This window comes from Suncus etruscus, chromosome 8 (assembly GCF_024139225.1).
Source record: "Suncus etruscus isolate mSunEtr1 chromosome 8, mSunEtr1.pri.cur, whole genome shotgun sequence".
In the NCBI taxonomy this organism is placed as follows: domain Eukaryota; kingdom Metazoa; phylum Chordata; class Mammalia; order Eulipotyphla; family Soricidae; genus Suncus; species Suncus etruscus.
This window is the reverse complement of record NC_064855.1, coordinates 27,996,625-28,014,932: the sequence shown is the minus strand read 5'-3', so window position 1 is coordinate 28,014,932 and position 18,308 is coordinate 27,996,625. Positions and strand designations below refer to the sequence as shown.

At 47.9% G+C, this 18,308-nt stretch overlaps 1 protein-coding gene across 2 annotated transcripts in view; it reads left to right on the top strand.

The window, feature by feature from the left end:
• Positions 1-18,308, top strand: part of PRDM10 (PR/SET domain 10) — a 72,469-nt gene that overhangs the window by 36,570 nt on the left and 17,591 nt on the right. The window contains exons 9-18 of one of the 2 annotated variants that reach the window (XM_049778342.1): positions 396-525; positions 632-874; positions 6,726-7,073; positions 9,355-9,510; positions 10,997-11,176; positions 11,753-11,863; positions 14,836-15,036; positions 15,594-15,737; positions 16,628-16,798; positions 17,601-17,741. In XM_049778342.1, coding sequence (XP_049634299.1) covers positions 396-525; positions 632-874; positions 6,726-7,073; positions 9,355-9,510; positions 10,997-11,176; positions 11,753-11,863; positions 14,836-15,036; positions 15,594-15,737; positions 16,628-16,798; positions 17,601-17,741 — 1,825 coding nt within the window. The remainder of the gene's footprint in view (positions 1-395; positions 526-631; positions 875-6,725; positions 7,074-9,354; positions 9,511-10,996; positions 11,177-11,752; positions 11,864-14,835; positions 15,037-15,593; positions 15,738-16,627; positions 16,799-17,600; positions 17,742-18,308) is intronic. The other variant, XM_049778343.1, reaches the window with a different exon arrangement.

The following is an 18,308-nucleotide window of genomic DNA, read 5'->3' as shown; positions in this document are numbered from 1 at the left end:
TCAGAAATCACTCCTGGCTTGGGGGGACCATATAGGACACCAGGGGATCGAACTGCGGTCCATCCTAGGCTAGTGCTTGCAAGGCAGACACCTTACCTCTAATGTCACCGCTCCACCCTGTGCTTCAGAATTTTACTAGCAGAGTGGTACCAAGTACTTTGGATTTTTATAGATCTTTTCTCTACTTTGAAGGTCTCTCTTTGAGATCTGGTGAGGGCGAAAATTGGGGAACATAAGAAGGTGTCTATGAGTGAGGCACTTAGTTCTATTAGAGAAAAGATGGGAAAGTAAAAGTAAGAAAGCGAGAGTTCCAAGTGTGGGGTCCATTCAGGGGAAGATTTGTCATGGGATATGATGTGACCATAACTAATTGTGATCTTGTCTCTTGTCCCCAGAACAAGAGGTCGAGGAAGGGGACGAGGCAAGAGGCGGTTTGGTCCAGGTCGTCGTCCAGGGCGTCCCCCCAAATTTATCCGCTTGGAAATAGCCAGCGAAAATGGGGAAAAGTGTAATGATGGGACACAGGTACGGGGGACTGGGGTAGAGCTGTTTTCAGGTGCTATTGCACCTGAATGTATCTCTCTGGCTTCCCAGCCCTAGCGGTGCCTGACTGGACTTCTTACTCTCTCAGGACTTGCTGCACTTCACTGCTAAGGAGCAGTTCGAGGAAACGGAGCCACCCTCTCTGAATGGGCTGGACCAGCCCGAGCCACCATCGCTCCCCATCCCACAGCTGCCCCAGGAGACCCCAGCCACTCTGGAGCATGAACCTGAAGTGCACAGCCTCCACCTGCAGCCCCAGCATGAGGAGAGCGTGCTGCCCACCCCCAGCACCCTGACGGCCGACGATATGCGCAGAGCCAAGCGCATCCGGGTGAGTGGTCAGCGGGAGTCGCGGCCTCTTCCCACCACCAGCTGTCCAAGCACTGACCTGCTACCAACCCCGTCCTCCTTCCACTTCCACATCCTGCGCCCCGCCATCCCGTGCACTATTTCCTTTTCTCGGAGCTGTTGCTCGGTCGTTTTGAGGCCAGGTCTCAGTTTGGTCAATGGAGGGTGAGTTCTGATAGAGTTGGGATGCAGAACTCATGGTTCCCTCACACTAGACATATGGGGAGTGGAGACATGCTCACACTGCAGGTGAGAGTTGGTTTCACAGGCAGCCAGGCTCGTTGGTATTAATTCTGGCCATGAAATGAATTTGGGCTCCCTGAGTTTGCTTGTCCACATTTTCCTGCAGGAGATAGGTCAGCATTGCTACTTATCCATACAGGGGATCCATGTCCTCAGTGTGCATGCTTGCATAGTCCTCGCATGAGGGCACAGGTCCCAGTTCAGCTCAGGCTAGAAGAATGGCTAACGTGGGCCCGGAGAGATAGCACAGCGGCGTTTGCCTTGCAAGCAGCTGATCCAGGACCAAAGGTGGTTGGTTTGAATCCCGGTGTCCCATATGGTCCCCCGTGCCTGCCAGGAGCTATTTCTGAGCAGACAGCCAGGAGTAACCCCTGAGCACCGCCGGGTGTGGCCCAAAAACCAAAAAAAAAAAAAAAAAAAAAAAAAGAATGGCTAATGTCTCACTTGCAGGTCCTGCTGCGTCAGGTCTGCCTGTCTGAGGTGTTCTGGTCTTGTTTCACAGGCACTGGCAAATCTGAAATTGGCAGGAGCTGCAGGCTTGTAGAAAACAATCCGGTTTCATGAGTGCCTGTGTTCATAATCAGTGTTCATAATTGTGCCTGTGGCACATCTGCCTCTGGCAGATGCAGACTTGGCTTCTCCGTCCTGTTCATATGGATGGGAGCCCTGCCCCCCTCCCCCAGATTTTTTTTTTTTTTTATCTCTCAGGTTTTATAGTTTCATGATGGATGATTCCTTTGCCTTTGTGTTTCTTTCAGCTTTTGACCTTTTGCTAGAAGGGGCTTGGAAACAGTTTAGGCCCCGTCATCATGTCACAGCTCATAGGCCTACGAGTGCTGAAGGGCTGAGCTTTCCATTGCCTCAACAAAGGGCCCGTGATGGAAATAGACTCAAGCTTTGTTTGCGGCTCTCGTATTTTCAAAGGATAAACATTCCTAAGTAGAGAGCTGGAAAACAACAGACTGCACTTCAGCAGGGCCTCCCCCATTCATCATTCTGCATTATTTCCATCTGCATTTCGGCCGATTTGCCCACTTACTATCATTTCTGCTTTGGCCATCTTGGTATTTCATGGAATTCTGAGAAATGCTTATTTACTAGGTTGACAATTTTTAAATCCAGTTCTCCTGCACACAAAGCCAGTGCACCAGCCTTCTGAACCATTTCCTGGTGACAGGCTGGCTTGATTTGAATGGAAATGTCTAAGCCAGCAGGCATTGGTGAAGTTATGGAGGCTCAAGTGGTTGTTGTGAGTTGGGTTATAGGTTTGAGTGTGAGGCCTCTTGCGCCAGAGCAAAAGCTGTGTGCTCATTTTTAAGTTAGTCAGGGCTGAGCTGCCTCTCCCCCTGTTCCCACCAGTAGGAATGTGTACCTGTTTTTCATTTTCCCCACTCAGATTGGTAGCTACCGACTTCCAGGGAAGTCTTCCTGTCCACTTGGTAACAACCTCCTCCAATGTTGCCTGTGTTGCCTGTTTCCTGTGTTCTTACATCATTCTGCATGTGTGTCTGACCTTCGTCTTGCAGCTCAACCTCACAGATGCCTGGGGGACTGTTTGGCTGGGCTGTGTCAGTGAGCACAGACTAGTTCATGGGAAACCCCATTGTGTGTTTTCAGAGAGCCTCAAGAGTGGGGGAACTGCTGCAGATTTGATGTCCACCCTGTGAAGGAAGGCCCACGTGCCCAGGCCTCTCTAGCCCTGATGCTGTGAGTGCCAGGGAGGAGTAGGGAGGTCTGACTGCTGTCAGCTCTGTGCCAATCAAATTTTTGGCCTAGTCTTGGCCTAGGGAGTGGATTTGCAGTGTAATTAGGTGGAGGAGTTGAGGATCATTTTCAGAGAAAGTGGGACTTGAGAGGTCCCTGGAAGACAGGAAGTGAGGAGGCCATTTCAGAGGAATTCAGCAAAGGGTCAGAGGCAGGAATAGGTCTGTCCTGGTTAGTGGGTATACATACATGCCAGCTTGGCCTTGCTTGTGGAAAACTTGGGAGAGAAATGTGTGTTAGGCCAGGGCTCACCAATGACTTTGCATACTGGCTGGCTATAGGCCAGAGAAAAGTTATGTAATATAAACGACAAAAATCCAGCATGCATGATTGATTTCCTTTGAGTGCCAGAATGAAAATAGTATGAAACTTGATCAATAATTTATGTGTTAATTTATGATTCCAAGATCAAACTTTAGAAACATTTCATGGTCTCTGATGGCTAAGTATCTGAGGTCTCAGCATTGACTTGAATGGAACCCAAATTCCTGCTTCTGGATTTTAGCCACTTTGCCATGCCGCTGCCTGGGGGAACTGGCACACCAGATGGTGCAGTGTGGATAGCTGCCTGCAGCCCCAGGATCAGAAGGTCCCTTTGGATGTACCTATGACTGAGGCCACCACTTTACTCATGTTTTCTCTAGAAAACTGTGTACTGTGTACACACTGTGTACTGTGTACTGTGTACTGTGTACTGTGTACTGTGTACTGTGTACTGTGAACTGCCGCAGAGACCTCTGAGTGTTCAGAGCTCCCTGGAAATGAAGAGGCTGATCAGAGCAGATTTTGTTGAAACCACAGAGGAAGCAGAGCCAGGCGGCTGCTGGGTTTCAATCAGGGGTCTGAGGTCATCACTCATCTGATCTGATCAGAGCTGACTAGTTAGCATAATGCACCAAAATGAAGTGGAGCTTGAGATTTGGTACCCTGGAGAAATAGACTTCCCAGAGGGCCCCCAATATAGGGAGCATGAGAGAGCCTAGCAGAAGGAAAATGGCTTTCCACACTCAAATACTCCCTCCCTCTGAATCCCTGAACCTGGGTGCATTTGCATGTCGAGGTATTACTGCTGTGCTTGGGAAGAGGCCAAACTAGTGAGTGCTCTTATGCAAAGTAAGTGTGCAGACATAATAAAGAACAGGCCAGGGGAAGCAGAGTATGAAGGCAGGGAGCTCTGTGTTGAGGGGTGAAGGGGAATGCGTCCAGCTCTGACCAACTCTAGAAAAGTGTTTGAGACCAATTATGGAGTTTGGGGGTGATGTGGAGAGATAGTACAATAGGGAGCATGCTTGCCTTGCACGTGGCCAAATTTAGGCTTAATCCTTGGTCTCCCAAGCCTGCCAGTAGTAACCACTAAGCACCACTGGTGTAGCTCCCCAAACCTCCCCATTTTTTTAGCATCAAGATTTATACCATTTTTATTATTAATAAAATAATCAACTCATCTTAGTAGAATCAAACACCTGTCATAGTTGAATCAAAGGATTTATAATGAGAAAGAGTTACCCTTTACTTGTAAAAGCAAAAACGTTAAGTTGAGAATGTAGTTCTGTGGTGGAGCATGTTTGGCATCTGTGTGAGCACAGGGTTCAGTCCCCATCACAAATTCAAGTGCCTTTGCAGGAACCACCCTGGATGCCTACACTGGGGTGGAAAACTTCAGAGTTCTCCCTTTTGGGAGGAATTGAGCAGCTCCTCTCTGACCTGTTCTCCTGCCCTTCAACCTGGTTCTTTGGAAAGGGCTTACTGGGTAGAGGAAGCCACAGTCTCTCTTAGCCCTGAAATGTCACTCTTTATTTAGTGAAATAAATTGGAATTATTTTCTAGCTTCTATTGACCCCTGCCTCTGAGCTCAGAATAGCTGTAGATACACAAGGACATAGATGTCACCTCAAAGCATTCCAAGTCAGCTCGGGAAAACTAGAGAAAAGCTGAATATTTTCTCGAGACAAAACAAAGAGATGAGAGGCCTCTTCCCCCCTCCTCCAGTCCAGTCCAAGGGGCCCTGGGAAGTTTCTGGAAGTCAGTAACTGAAATTTTTAGATCAAAATTTTCAGTAAGCCAAATGATTTTGTTCTTCTCTAATGCTATCTTTTGACATTAATGTAGAAGTGGCTGTTTGTGAGTAGTTTGAAAGGAAGGGCTTAAGCATTGAATTTTTTCCTTCTTCAGTGCACAGATAAGGCATGGAACTCTCAGTGAACCCCTCAGTTCCTTTCTCTTGTCTAAAAACAATCTCACAAACATTCACAGATCTTGTTTTTCAGGATGTTTCCCCTCAGCTCTGCCTGGAGCTTCACTGACCTGGTATTCTGTGGATCTTATGACTTTACAAGGTTCCCACACTGTATGTGGCCATTCACAGGGCTTCTCTCTGTAGTTTGGTAGTATGTATTTGGTATTCTGTAGTATGATGAATTTGTACTGAGAAGTCACTTTTGCTCATTTGTATTTCTGGAACACATTCGTGAATTACACGATGCTCTTCACCATTAGAAATATAGTCTAGATCTGATTAAAAAAAAGGGCAAACATGACTAGCTCAGACAGGGAAATCTCCTTATCTTCTTCTGTATTCCAGCACATTTTGTTGATTTGTTTTAATTTTTGCTTTTGGGCCACAGCTGGCAATGTCCAGGGCTTAATTTCTTGCTCTGTGCGTAGGGATCACTCCTTACAGGCTTGGGGCACCATATGGGGTGTCGAAGATCGAACCAGGATTAGTTGTATGTAAGGCAAGTGCCCCACTCATTGTCCTATTTCTCTGGCCTATGGACACATTCTAAAACCATGCATTGATGAGCTGTCCTAAGACATGGCCTCTTCCTTTTGTGAAGAGGAAGTTACTGCATGTTCACTTTCTATTTCTCATGTGCTTGTGAACAAAGGTGTCTACACAAATCCTTTCCCTTAGTTTCTCTTTCTGTTCTTTTTCTTGAATGGAAATGGAATTCAAACACTATACAAAAAAAATAAGAAACCCTTTCAAAATGTTTTTCTTTGTTGGGTTCCACATCCTGCTGTGCTTGGGGCTCATTCCTGGCTCTGTGCTCAGATCCCTCCTGGTGTGTTCAGGGGATCCAGTGCAGTGTCAGGGATCAAACCGGGATCAACTGCAGTCAAGGAAAGTGCCTTAACCTTTGTACTATCTCTCGGCTCCCCAGAGTTTTCTTTTGTGTCGTTGGGTTTTGGTTTTAGTTTTTGGACCACATCCAGCGGTGTTTAGGGTCATAGGGGGAAATGGTGCCACATGCTGAGGACCGTGTGGTACCAGAGATGGAATCTGGGGCTCCTGTTCACGAAGCATGTGCTCCTGCCCTTTATCTCCCTGCCCTAAAGGGGTTTCTTAGGCTAATGGCACAACTGAACAACCATCACCATTACCTAATTCCGGAAACTTGCCGCCTGCCTGTAAAGAGACCGTCCAGCTCCCATCACGGACAGCCTCTCAGGTTTTTTTTTTTTTTTATTGTCTTCTGTTTGCTGAACATCTTAATCACTTCAGATTCTTCCTCAAGGACTTCAGCAAGTAATGTTTCACTAGACCGGCTTCAACCTCATTTCTGCATTTCTTTCCCTTCTTCATTTCCCTTGTTATTCTACTCTGAGGCTTTTTTTTTTTCCTGCTTTCTCAAATGGGACTTCAGTCCTTTCCAAAGAAAACCTGCGTCCACAGACCAACACAGAGCTCAACAGCACTGGCCTTTTCAAGAAGAGTTTCTTTGGGGACAGCTTGATTTCGCGTTTCCTGGCTTCCCTGGGAAATCCTTCCACCTCTGCTCTGCAGCTGGACCAGTGCCTAGTGACCCCATTTGTGTGTCTTGCAGAATGCGGCTCTCCAGCACCTGTTCATCCGGAAGTCCTTCCGGCCTTTCAAATGCCTGCAGTGCGGGAAGGCCTTTCGGGAGAAGGACAAGCTGGACCAGCACCTGCGTTTCCATGGGCGTGAGGGCAATTGCCCTTTGACCTGCGACCTCTGCAACAAGGGCTTCATCAGCAGTGCAGCCCTGGAGAGCCACATGAAGCTGCACTCGGACCAGAAGACCTACTCTTGCATTTTCTGCCCTGAGTCTTTCGACCGCCTGGATATGTTGAAAGATCATGTGGCCATTCATATCAGTGATGGCTACTTCACCTGTCCGACTTGTAAGAAAAGATTCCCGGATTTTATCCAGGTGGGTGTGCACCGCTGAGAACCCTTTACAACTTCACTCTGGGTGAAAGAAATGTGAGTTTTGGGAAAACCCAGACCATCGGGCTGCCCATATATTCTTTCCTTCTTTGAACAGCCAAGAGCAATATTCTTCAGTCACATTCAATTGGAACCGAACAGTTCACCAGACATGGACATTAAAAGCTGTATTTCATGTGATAAACACTCAGGGCTGGTTCTCAACTTCAAAGTCTGTCCGACTCCTTGCCAAAACCACCTCTTAGAGAATATCTAGGGGACTAGAGAGATAGTACAGTAGGGAGGGCGCTTGCCTTGCACGTGATTGAACCAGGTTCCATCCCCAGTACCACATATGGTCCTCCTCACCCTTCAGCCCTGCAGAAGTGACCCCTGAGTGCAGAACCAGGAGTAAGCCCTGAGCGCTGCCGGGTGTGGCCCTCAAACAAAAACAAACAAAAAGAACACACATAGAGCCTGCAGAAGACACTCCCATTACTAGCCCTGAAATATTTTTCTCCTTGCTACTGTGTTCCCTGTCTTGATCTGCCACGGTAATATAGTTTAAGAGGAAAGAGATACATGATACTGCCATGGTCATATATTTTTAGGAGGAAAGAGATACATGATACGCTTTTTATTTTGTTTTGTTTCTGTTTTTGGGTCATACCCTGCAGTGCTCAGGGTTACTCCTGGCTCTGCGCTCAGAAATTACTCCTGGGAGGTACAGGGGACCGTATGGAATGCCGGGATTTGAACCACCATCCATCTTGGATCGGCCGCTTACAAGGCAAATGCCCTACTGCTGTGCTATCTCTCCAGCCCCACATAATACACTTTTGTATCTAGCATTGACTATCTCTGGTACTAACTATATTCTGGAGTATGTGAATAAGGATAAATTCCAAAGTTGTGACCAGTTGGAATTCACGGAATGCTACTGTTTCTTTGTTAGTCACTGAATAGTTGGTTCCTGGTAGACTCTCAAGTACTTTTAATTTCCAAAGCAAATAGAACAAGAGATTATAATCACAATTCTGTGTTGGGAATCTTGGATATCACTGGACCAATTAGAACAGATGCTTTAAGTTGGACTTTAATGGCAGAAATATCCAAATATAGCAAGGCAGAATTTTGTTTTGGGCCACATCAGGTGATGTTCAGGCACTGCACTCAGGAATTACTCCTGGTGGTACTCAGGGAACCACATATGATGCCAGGGATTGAACCTAGGTTGGCTGCATGCAAGGCAGGTGCCCTACTTACTGTATTTTTGCTCCAACCCTCAATGCAAAATTTCTTTTTATTTATTTATTGTTTTTTTGGCCACACCCAGTGACTCTCAAGGGTTACTCCTGGCTATGCGCTCAGAAATCTCTCCTGGCTCAGGGGACCATATGGGATGCCAGGGATCGAACCTAGGTCCGTCCTGGGTGAGCCGCGTACAAGGCAAACACCCTACTCCTGTGTTATCACTCTGACTCCATGCAAAATTTCTTATGAAAGAGTTTAATATGACTCATAGCTCACCCTCTATTCATAGCTCTTTGAAAAAAAATTTAAAAGAGATTTTTAAGTAGGTTCATACCTGCAATGATGGTGGGACCCAGGACCACCTCAGTGGACCACCTCAGGGGTCACCAGGGCAGTACCTGGGGGGCCTGAATGTGGGAGGTGAACATGATAGGCACATTCTCTACTTTGTGTGCCATTCTCCTCACCCTGTGGCTAGTTAAGGCACTAATGCTGTGGAAGCCCTTCAAAGATGATGCTTAAAAGATCTCCTTTTATTTAAATGGTGTAATAGGTCCCAACCAAGAAATTATGCAGGTATGTGTTGCTCTCTTAAGTGGGAACCACTTTCATCTCTTTAATTCTTCAAGATAGGTTTTTAATAGAAAAATACAAAAAGAATCAATTCCTCAAAGGAGCTAACTTTTATATATGTTAGAAGCAGAGCGTGAGGAAGTATTTTTTAATTTCTCTGTTGCTTTTTTTTTTTTAAGCAAGATTCATTTCAATAAAAGACTTTGCTTTTAATCCTAGAAAACAAACAAGCATAAAACAAAGATAAATAAAAAATGTGTTTGACTGTGCAAACCCTGTTTCCATGTCCTGAAGTCACTTCCTGGTTGTGGGCTTCATTCTATCAGTGTAGGTGACCTGGGCCAATTATGGCAGCTGTAAATTCATAGCCATGTCTTTTGCGCCCCCTAGCGCCAGTGAGATGCTTCTGCCTGTCCCGTGATGCCTGAATTTCTGCTCTTTTCTGTCCCTGCCACCAGGTGAAGAAACATGTGCGAAGCTTCCACTCAGAAAAGATCTACCAGTGCACTGAGTGCGACAAGGCCTTCTGTCGTCCCGACAAGCTGCGACTCCACATGCTCCGACACTCAGATCGCAAAGACTTCCTGTGTTCCACATGTGGGAAGCAGTTTAAGGTGTGTTGCTCAGCAGAAACAGACACGAGAGTCTGGATGGAGAAGTTGAGCGTCTGAGAGCAGGGTTGGAGAGGGGATGTGGGAAGAACAGTGGACAATGGCCTTGCAATGGCTAGTACCGGTTCCAATCCCTGACCCCTAAGATATTCTGATTTCCAAGGAGTGATTCCTGAGCACTGCTGGTGTGACCCCAATCCCACCACACACAAAAACCTGTCGCTGGGGCCTGGGACAAAGGACAGGGCCTAGGGTGCAGGCTTGACATGCAATTGGCCCTTGTCCCACCCCTGGCACTATCCCTCTACACCCAAGATGTACCCCTGGAAATGAGAGTATCCTTGTGTCCTGGGGCCTCCAGGAGCCAGTCTGCCCAGTTAACTGAGAGTTGCTGGGATCCCCCTTCTCCCCTCAAAATCCTTATTGTTACTGTGATAGGGAAGAAGCAGATGCTACAAGAGGAATTAGGTTTGAATTCTGACATAGGATGTGAGAATTTTGATTTTTGGATTTGTCTTCCTGAGGGAATTGAACTCTCCCTCTGTGAACTGGTGCCAGCGTAGATCGCTAGATCCGATCATAAGAGCAGGAGCTGGCAGTGCCGCATCCAGTGTAGATGCTGTTGATCTTTGCTTTAATGTACTTTCTAATTCCTCACCAGGGAGAACCATGCTAGAGTCATGTGGAATTTGATTTAAGTATATGTACACTGAGCATACCCCCAGCTCTGTAAGTCCAGAATTACCCATCATCTGTTGCCAATTTGTCCCTAAGTTCTTTTTTTTTTTTTGGTTTTTGGGTCACACCCTGTGACGCTCAGGGGTTACTCCTGGCTATGCGCTCAAAAATTGCTCCTGGCTTCTTGGGGGACCATATGGGACGCCGGGGGATCGAACCGCGGTCCGTCCTAGGCTAGCGCAGGCAAGGCAGGCACCTTACCTCCAGCGCCACTGCCCGGCCCTGTCCCTAAGTTCTTAATGCCAAGTTAAGCCTATGTACCCTTTGCTTCCCTCGCCACAAAAGCCATGTCTTTCTTTTCAAAATGCAGAATGTGAGTGAAATGACCCTTTCATACCAGCTCACCACAGTGCCAGACAGTGTCTGCTGGGACTGAGGAAGTCCCCCACTCACTCCGATCATGGCCTTAAAGAGTTTACCTCTGTGGCTTCTGTGACATATCTCAGGAGCTTATGGTTGCTGTTAACTTGATTGATTTTTATTTTAATCCCTTCACTCAATAATTGCCCATTTACTAGATGGTTTCACTCTATATGGAATCTAAATAAAATAACCCAAGCAAAGAAACTACCCAGATACAGCCAAAGTTACTCTGAGGCTGCAGAAAATCTGTTCCCAGAGGGCTTGTGGGGGAAAAGGCCAGTGTGGCAATGGGTGGGCCTGCTCATATAGAGAGTCAGTGCAGCCTGATTGAATCTTTCTTTTCTCCTCCATGCCCTGTTGTTTTGCCTTTCCTAAAATTCTGCCATAGCGGAAAGACAAACTGCGGGAGCACATGCAGAGGATGCACAATCCTGAGAGGGAGGCGAAGAAGGCTGACCGCGTCAGCCGTTCCAAGACCTTCAAGCCCCGCACCACATCCTCGGACTACGACAGCTTCACATTCAAGTGCCGTCTCTGCATGATGGGCTTCAGGCGCCGTGGAATGCTGGTCAGTACTGCTCTTCTCCCCGCCCTGCCCTGACCCACCTGCTGGCCTTGTGTAGGTCCCATTCTTCCTCCTCCCTTCTAACCTCTCAGAGGCTGCTGCCTTCTCCCCAACAGTACACCCATCTGCTGCTCCCTTCTGGTTATGGAGCAGTTGCCATCAGGGTGGCAAGTTATAGGAAGCAAGGTCAGCTGCGTCCCACTTCACTGCCCATTCAGCATAGTGGAACTGCAGAGTTTTTGTAGAGTGGACCGAAAGCCCTTTGTGTTATTTTCAGATTCATAACTATGGTCTTTGCATCTCATTTGGTGTCAGACGGGAGACAGGTTTGCACAGGAGAATTCAGTGGAGGAGACCTGACCCTTGCCTCTGTGAAAGTCTGGAAACGGGTCCATCACTACTCCTGCTCCTGTGCTCATTCCTCACTTTTCTTTTAGGGCTGCTTGTGAATGTTCTGGCCTCAGTGGGCCTGGAAATGCTGGTTCTGGTCATATCTCAGAGAATTTCAGCTTTGAGCCATATCCTGGGCTGCTCCTTTAGTTTTTTTCACTCTGGGGTTCTCTCCCCCTTCCCCTGCAGGTAAATCACTTGTCCAAGAGGCACCCGGACATGAAGATCGAGGAGGTGCCAGAGCTGACACTGCCCATCATAAAACCCAACCGTGATTATTTCTGTCAGTACTGTGATAAGGTGAGGATTCACTCGCTGGTGTGGATGTCATTCTGGGAAGGGGTTTTGCTGTCACTTGGAGCCCATGGTGCCCCTCTCCATAGCTTTCACTCAGACCAGAAAGGGCTAAAGTGCAGTCTCATTGGAAGCAGCTTAGTTGGCTTTGCTTTTATGTAGTATTAAGGGTCAGTTCAAGGACTCCCCCCCCACATGTGAGGATGCTCAGTTTTGGAGATGTGTCCCAAGTCACATGGTCTGGGATTAAAGCTCCAGAAATGCTTTGGGATTAAGTTACTTGCCTTGTGTCAGCTGACCACAGTTGCATTCCGAGCACCACATGGCCCCGAGCACTGCCAGGAAGCCACCTGCTTCTGATCTGAGCAGATCTGGGAATTGTTACTTGGCACCTTTGGATCTGACCCAAACTCCATCACCTCTACCCCTCATAATTTGAGAGGGGGCCCACACCCTGCAGTGATCAGGGCTTATTCTTGTCCCTGAACTCAGAAATCATTCCTGACAGTTTTTAGGGGTCCATATGGGATGCTGAGACTTATTCTTGTCCCTGAACTCAGAAATCATTCCTGACAGTTTTTAGGGGTCCATATGGGATGCTGAGGATTGAACCTGGGTTGGCCATATACAAGGCAAATACCCTCTCCACTGTGCTATTGCTCCGGCCCCACAATATTTTCTTTTTGGGACTCATCTGGCAATGCTTGAGAGTCACCCCGGGGGTGATGGGAGACCTTGTGGTACCAGGGACGTAACTGAGGCCTCCCATGTGCAAAGTTCACCTGCTCTGAATAGATAGCCCTGGGTCTTTTTCTTCAGTATTCATTGAGTAGGGCTATTGCTCAAAGGGCTCGACACTTGCTGAAGGTTTAGGGCCCTGAGTTAGATCGCACCACAGCATGTCTTCCCCTCCTAGCACTGTCTGCTACAGCCTTAGTGCCTGGCAGGTGTGCTGGGCCTTCGCAGCACATCCGTGGGCATGGCTGAGAATCACTGGGAGAGGCCTCAGGCCCTGGGACCTACTTGGGTCCCTACCCTACTCTCCCATAGATGAGTTCACTTGATTCTTCTGTTTCTAGTCTCTAGTTTTTGTTACAAAAGAGTCTTATTGAAGCTGGAGTGATAGGACAGCAGAAGGGGCATCAGGAGGGGCATTGGCCTTGTTTGTGGCCAACCTGGTTTCAATCCCTAGCACCACATCTGGGGTTCCCTAAGCACCTCTAGGAGTGATCACTGAGCACAGAACCAAGAGTAAGCCCTGAGCACTGCCAGGTTGGTCCAAAAAGACAAAAAAGAAGTAAGAGTATACATTTATGGTTTCAGGGGCCAGGCGGTGGCGCTAAAGGTAAGGTGCCTGCCTTGTCTGCGCTAGCCTTGGACGGACCGCGGTTCGATCCCCCAGTGTCCCATATGGTCCCCCAAGCCAGGAGCAACTTCTGAGCGCATAGCCAGGAGTAACCCCTGAGCGTTACCGGGTGTGGCCCAAAAACCAAAAACAAACAAACAAACAAAAAAAACATTTATGGTTTCATTTTAACCTTTAAATAATGTGTAGCTGCAGTTAAAAGAAGAAAGTTGGGGTCTGAGTGATGGCACAGCAGGGAGAGCACTTGTCTTGCATACAGCTGACCCAGATTCAATCCCCAGCACTCCATGTGGCCCCCCTAGCACTTCTAGGTGTGACCCCATACCTGCAAAACAAAGTAAGAAAGTCTCTTCTCTGTCTCTGGGTCCCTGGGCTCACTCCCTGCCATACTTTGGCAGCTCTGCCAGGTGCAGTGCTTGGGTCTGAGGATGCGGAGTAGTTTTGGGCCTGGCCTAAGATTTATTTTATTTTATTTTATTTTATTTTGGTTTTTGGCTTTTGGGTCACACCTGGCAGTGCTCAGGCGTTCCTCCTGTCTCTACGCTCAGAAATCGCTCCTGGCAGGCTCGGAGGACCATATGAGATTTGAACCACTGTCCTTCTTCATGCAAGGCAAATGCCTTACCTCCATGCTATCTCTCCAGCCCCTTTTTCATTTTTTTGTATTGTATTTTATATTTTTTTTATTTTTGATAGAAATGTATCTATTTCCTTTTTTTTGTACTGAATCAGTGGATTACAGATTAATTCTGAATTGAGTTTTAGCTTTTCACCAGCATGCACTTTCCCCCACCAGCATCCTCCATTTCCCTCCTGCCCCCACTACTACAGGTAATAGTTGTTGTTCAACTGGCCATGACGAGGATTTTTCAGCCTCAGGCAATTACTCACACACCAGTGGGACTGTCCAGAAAGGCAGAAGAATGACTGGGCCTGGAAGCTCTGTAACCAAGCCCATCATTTTCTGAGGTGGTGTTGGTGGGGTGGTCACAGCAAGGGCCTCAAGTGCAAGACAAGTGTTCTACTTCTGAGCTCTGCCCTCCATAGTCTCCTTCTGACCTTTGGGACAAAGATGATTTCTACTGGAACCAGCAGGAGGAGTTCCAGACTTGGGCTCCACATTGCATTGAGCAACGAACCTGAAGAAGCCCCTGGACACTGTTAACTGTGTCCAGGGGCTAAAAAACAAAAGCAAAAACACCCCAAAGACCCAAAGATGATTTGTTTGTTTGTTTGTTTGTTTTTGGGGCCACACCCGGCAATGTTAAGGGGTTATTCTTGGCTCTGTGCTCAGAAATCGCTCCTGGCAGGCTCAGAGGACCATATGGGATGCCGGGAATTGAACCCATTCGGGGTTGGTTGCATGCAAGGCAAACACCCTACCACTGTGCTATTGCTCCAGGCCCCCAACGATGATTTTTGGGACTTGTTAGATATTGCAGCACTATTTCCCTTCTAATCTGACTCATACTGTCCTTCACACTCTCATGGGGAAACTTTCTGGGGCCGTAGGCCCGCTTTTTCTCCTTTGCATGCTGTGGTTCTGGTAGGCGGGTGCCATAAGCAGGAGAGCAGGAGTATGGTGGTCATGGCAAAGTGTTTGAACTTGCAGGTGTATAAAAGTGCTAGCAAGAGGAAAGCCCATATCCTGAAGAACCATCCTGGAGCTGAGCTTCCACCGAGCATCCGGAAGCTTCGTCCTGCTGGCCCTGGAGAGCCTGACCCCATGCTGAGCACCCACACCCAGCTCACAGGCACCATTGCCACCCCGCCTGTCTGCTGCCCCCATTGCTCCAAACAGTACAGCAGCAAGGTATGGAGGCTCTGGGGCCTCATATGTAGCACACACTGGAAAGATGCTGCCTAGGAACAGGGGAACTACGGGGGGAGAGAGGAATTGCTCAACCCATCCACAGAGCTGAGCAGTTTCCTGTTTTGGGGAGCACCAGCCCAGAAATGGCCAGTGACTGAGGTGGCCTCCTTCGGAATCGGCACACGTCAGTACCACTTGGGCACCCCACTTCTTCATGCCTTCAAGGCTCCCCAATGGGAGTTTTCATTCTCTCTGGAAGCACAGCCCCCCCCCCCCCCAGAAGCTAAACAAGTGGGAAACTAACAGTGCTGGCACAGGCGCTGCTTTGGGTGGGGGCATCTGCTCATAGCGACATCTGCTCATGGGACATGAAGGCGTCAGATCATGGGGCATCTGATCATGGGAGCTCACATGCTGTCATTTCTGATACATGTTTTTTACTGCCTGAGCCTGGTGCTGCCTGGGAAAGGCTAACACAATGCCTGTGCTCCAAAGGAAGGTAGGGAAGGTGGAAGGTCCTGCATTCTTATGTTCCTTGTTGATGTCTTCTGTTTCAGACCAAAATGGTACAGCACATTAGAAAAAAGCATCCTGAGTTTGCCCAGCTCCCCAACACCTTACACACACCTCTGACCACTGCTGTGATTAGTACAACCCCTGCCGTCCTGACTACTGACAGCGCCACTGGCGAGACAGTGGTGGTAAGTGGACGGACACATCCATGCAGCAGCACTGCTGGGCCAAGGGTATCTTGTGATGGGTTTGTGCATGACTTGGGATGTGTGGTACAGGGGAGGGAAGCTGGAATCTCAGCCATTGGAAGCCTGTGCTCTGCCACTGAGCTCAGTCCTGGCTCCCAGCTGCTTGTCTGGTTGAGCACAGAAGTGGTCCTTTATCAAAAGCATCCTCCAGTCTTTATTTAGGCTTGGGACTGTGTATTCCAACCTCTGCTGTGTTCCAACTCTCTCTGAAAGAAAGTGAGGAAATATATTGAGCTGTTCATTTGCTGTAAAATTTTAGAGGGGCATGGGGGGATTCCCACTGAGCCTAACAAAGACTGAAATACAGATATAGAGGGCTGGAGCAATAGTACATTGGTCAACTGCTTGCCTTTTCTGTTGCTGGCTCCACTTAGAATCCACAGCACCATCTGTGGTCCCATGAGCACTGCCAGGAATCATTCCCGAGCAGAGCTAGAAATAGCTCCTGAGTTTGTAGCATGTGACCCTGCCCTCAAATAAAATTAAAATAATATCTTAAAAAATTAAAATATATATTGATATTCTTCAGTATTTTTTCAGTTTCACGTTCCTTGTTTTGGGGCCAAATACAGCCTTGCTCTGGGATCACTCCTGGCCTGCTCAGGGGACCATATGGGTAGCTGGGGATTGAACTTGGGTGAGCTACATGCAAGATAATGGCCCTCCCCACTGCACTATTGCTCCAGCCCAAATTTTATGTTTGTTTGTTTGTTTTTTAATCCCCATCTGAGCTCATGATCCATCAGTGGGAAAAATCAGTTTTCCTAGGGTTCAGGAGCTAGCTACAAGCCATATTGTCAGTGAGTAATGCTTTCTGTGTGGTTTTTTAGACAACAGACCTGCTCACGCAGGCCATGACGGAGCTGTCCCAGACCCTGACAACGGATTACCGAACGCCACAAGGGGACTACCAGAGGATCCAGTACATCCCCGTGTCCCAGGCCACAGCGGGCCTGCAGCAGCCACAGCATATCCAGCTTCAGGTGGTGCAGGTAGCACCGGTACGTGACCCCATGGCCCCATATGTGTTCCTACTCCCTCCCAATCTGATCCTCCAGCCTCAGAGGATCTGGGCTCAGACCATCAGTCTGGAAGGTACTAGATCTGAGTTTGGTTTTCTGATGGGAGGGTCTTCATTCTTGGCTTTGGAAGAATAAATTTTGGAGATTGTCTGTATTAGGTCGTACATTGCACATTCATTATTATTTTGGGGAAAAGAGTCTGCTTGACACAGATTTTCAAAGATTTTAATCCAGCTTAAAGTTTAGGAGTCACTGTTGTTATGCAGAGAACAATGAGCGCTGAAGAGAATTTTTGAAGACCTTTAAGTGATGACAGGGAGATCAAAGCACTACAGGGACATTCATGGAGCAGAGAGATCTGGGAATGACTTGAGGGCTCTACAACAAGTTCTTTTCCCCAGATTAAATGGTGTTTGAAGCTTCTGTTTTATAAGCCTATTCTAATTTATTTAGGTTTTTGGGCTATACTTGGGGGTGCTGAGGACTTACCCTGTACTTACAGATCACTCCTGGCAGTGCTCATGATATCCTATGGGATGCCAGGTGTTGAGCTTGGGTTGGCTGTGTGCAACCTGCTGTGTGCTGCCTGCTATACTCTCTCTGGCCCTATATGTCTATTTCCAAACCTCTCTGTCCTCTCATGTTTTCCAATGTTGCTGCTTCAGAACCTTTCTTTGGCCTCATCTGTCTGTGTGTCTGTCTGTCTGGACACTTCTTTCTCTGCAAAGGTTTCTCCTGAACCTCACCCATTACATTTGGATCTCTCTCTCTCTCTCTCTAGGCCACTTCCCCCCACCAGTCTCAACAGTCCACAGTGGATGTCGGCCAGTTGCATGACCCACAGACCTACACCCAACATGCCATCCAAGTGCAGCACATCCAAGTCACGGAGTCCCCTGCCTCAGCGCCCCCGACCTCCCAGGTACTTGCCCTGTATGGCCACAGGCCTCAGTGCTGCTCCCCATTTGCTATGTGGAGGCAGGAGAGGTGGTTTCTCATCTGAGAGTCTGCTGCCTTTAGGGACAGACTTTCATTCAGGGAGTTTATGAGGAGCCTTATAAATTTAAGTGGAGCCAGGTAAGCTGATACTCGAGAGACAGCTGTGTCCTTGGCTTTCTTTGTGCACCTATGTGCATGTGTGTGGGGAGGGGCGCTAAGTGTCTCTCACTTTGGAACCCTGACTCAGTGGTGTTGCTTATCCTTGTGTGATTGAGACTGTGTTTGAGACCACGTAGCTGCCTCCATTCAAAAATGCTTTTTTAGAGACCAGACAGCTAGCATAGCAGGTAGAGTGCTTGCTTTGCATGCGGCTGACCCAGGTTCTATCCCTGGCATTTCAGATAGTCCTCAAACACTGCCAGGAGTAATCTTTAAGCACAGAGCCCAGGAGTAATCTCTGAGCACAATTGGGTGTGACCCCAAAATAAAAAATCCCCCTCTCCCCACAAATGCTTATTCAAGTTTTTTTTTTTTTTTTTTTTTTTTTTTT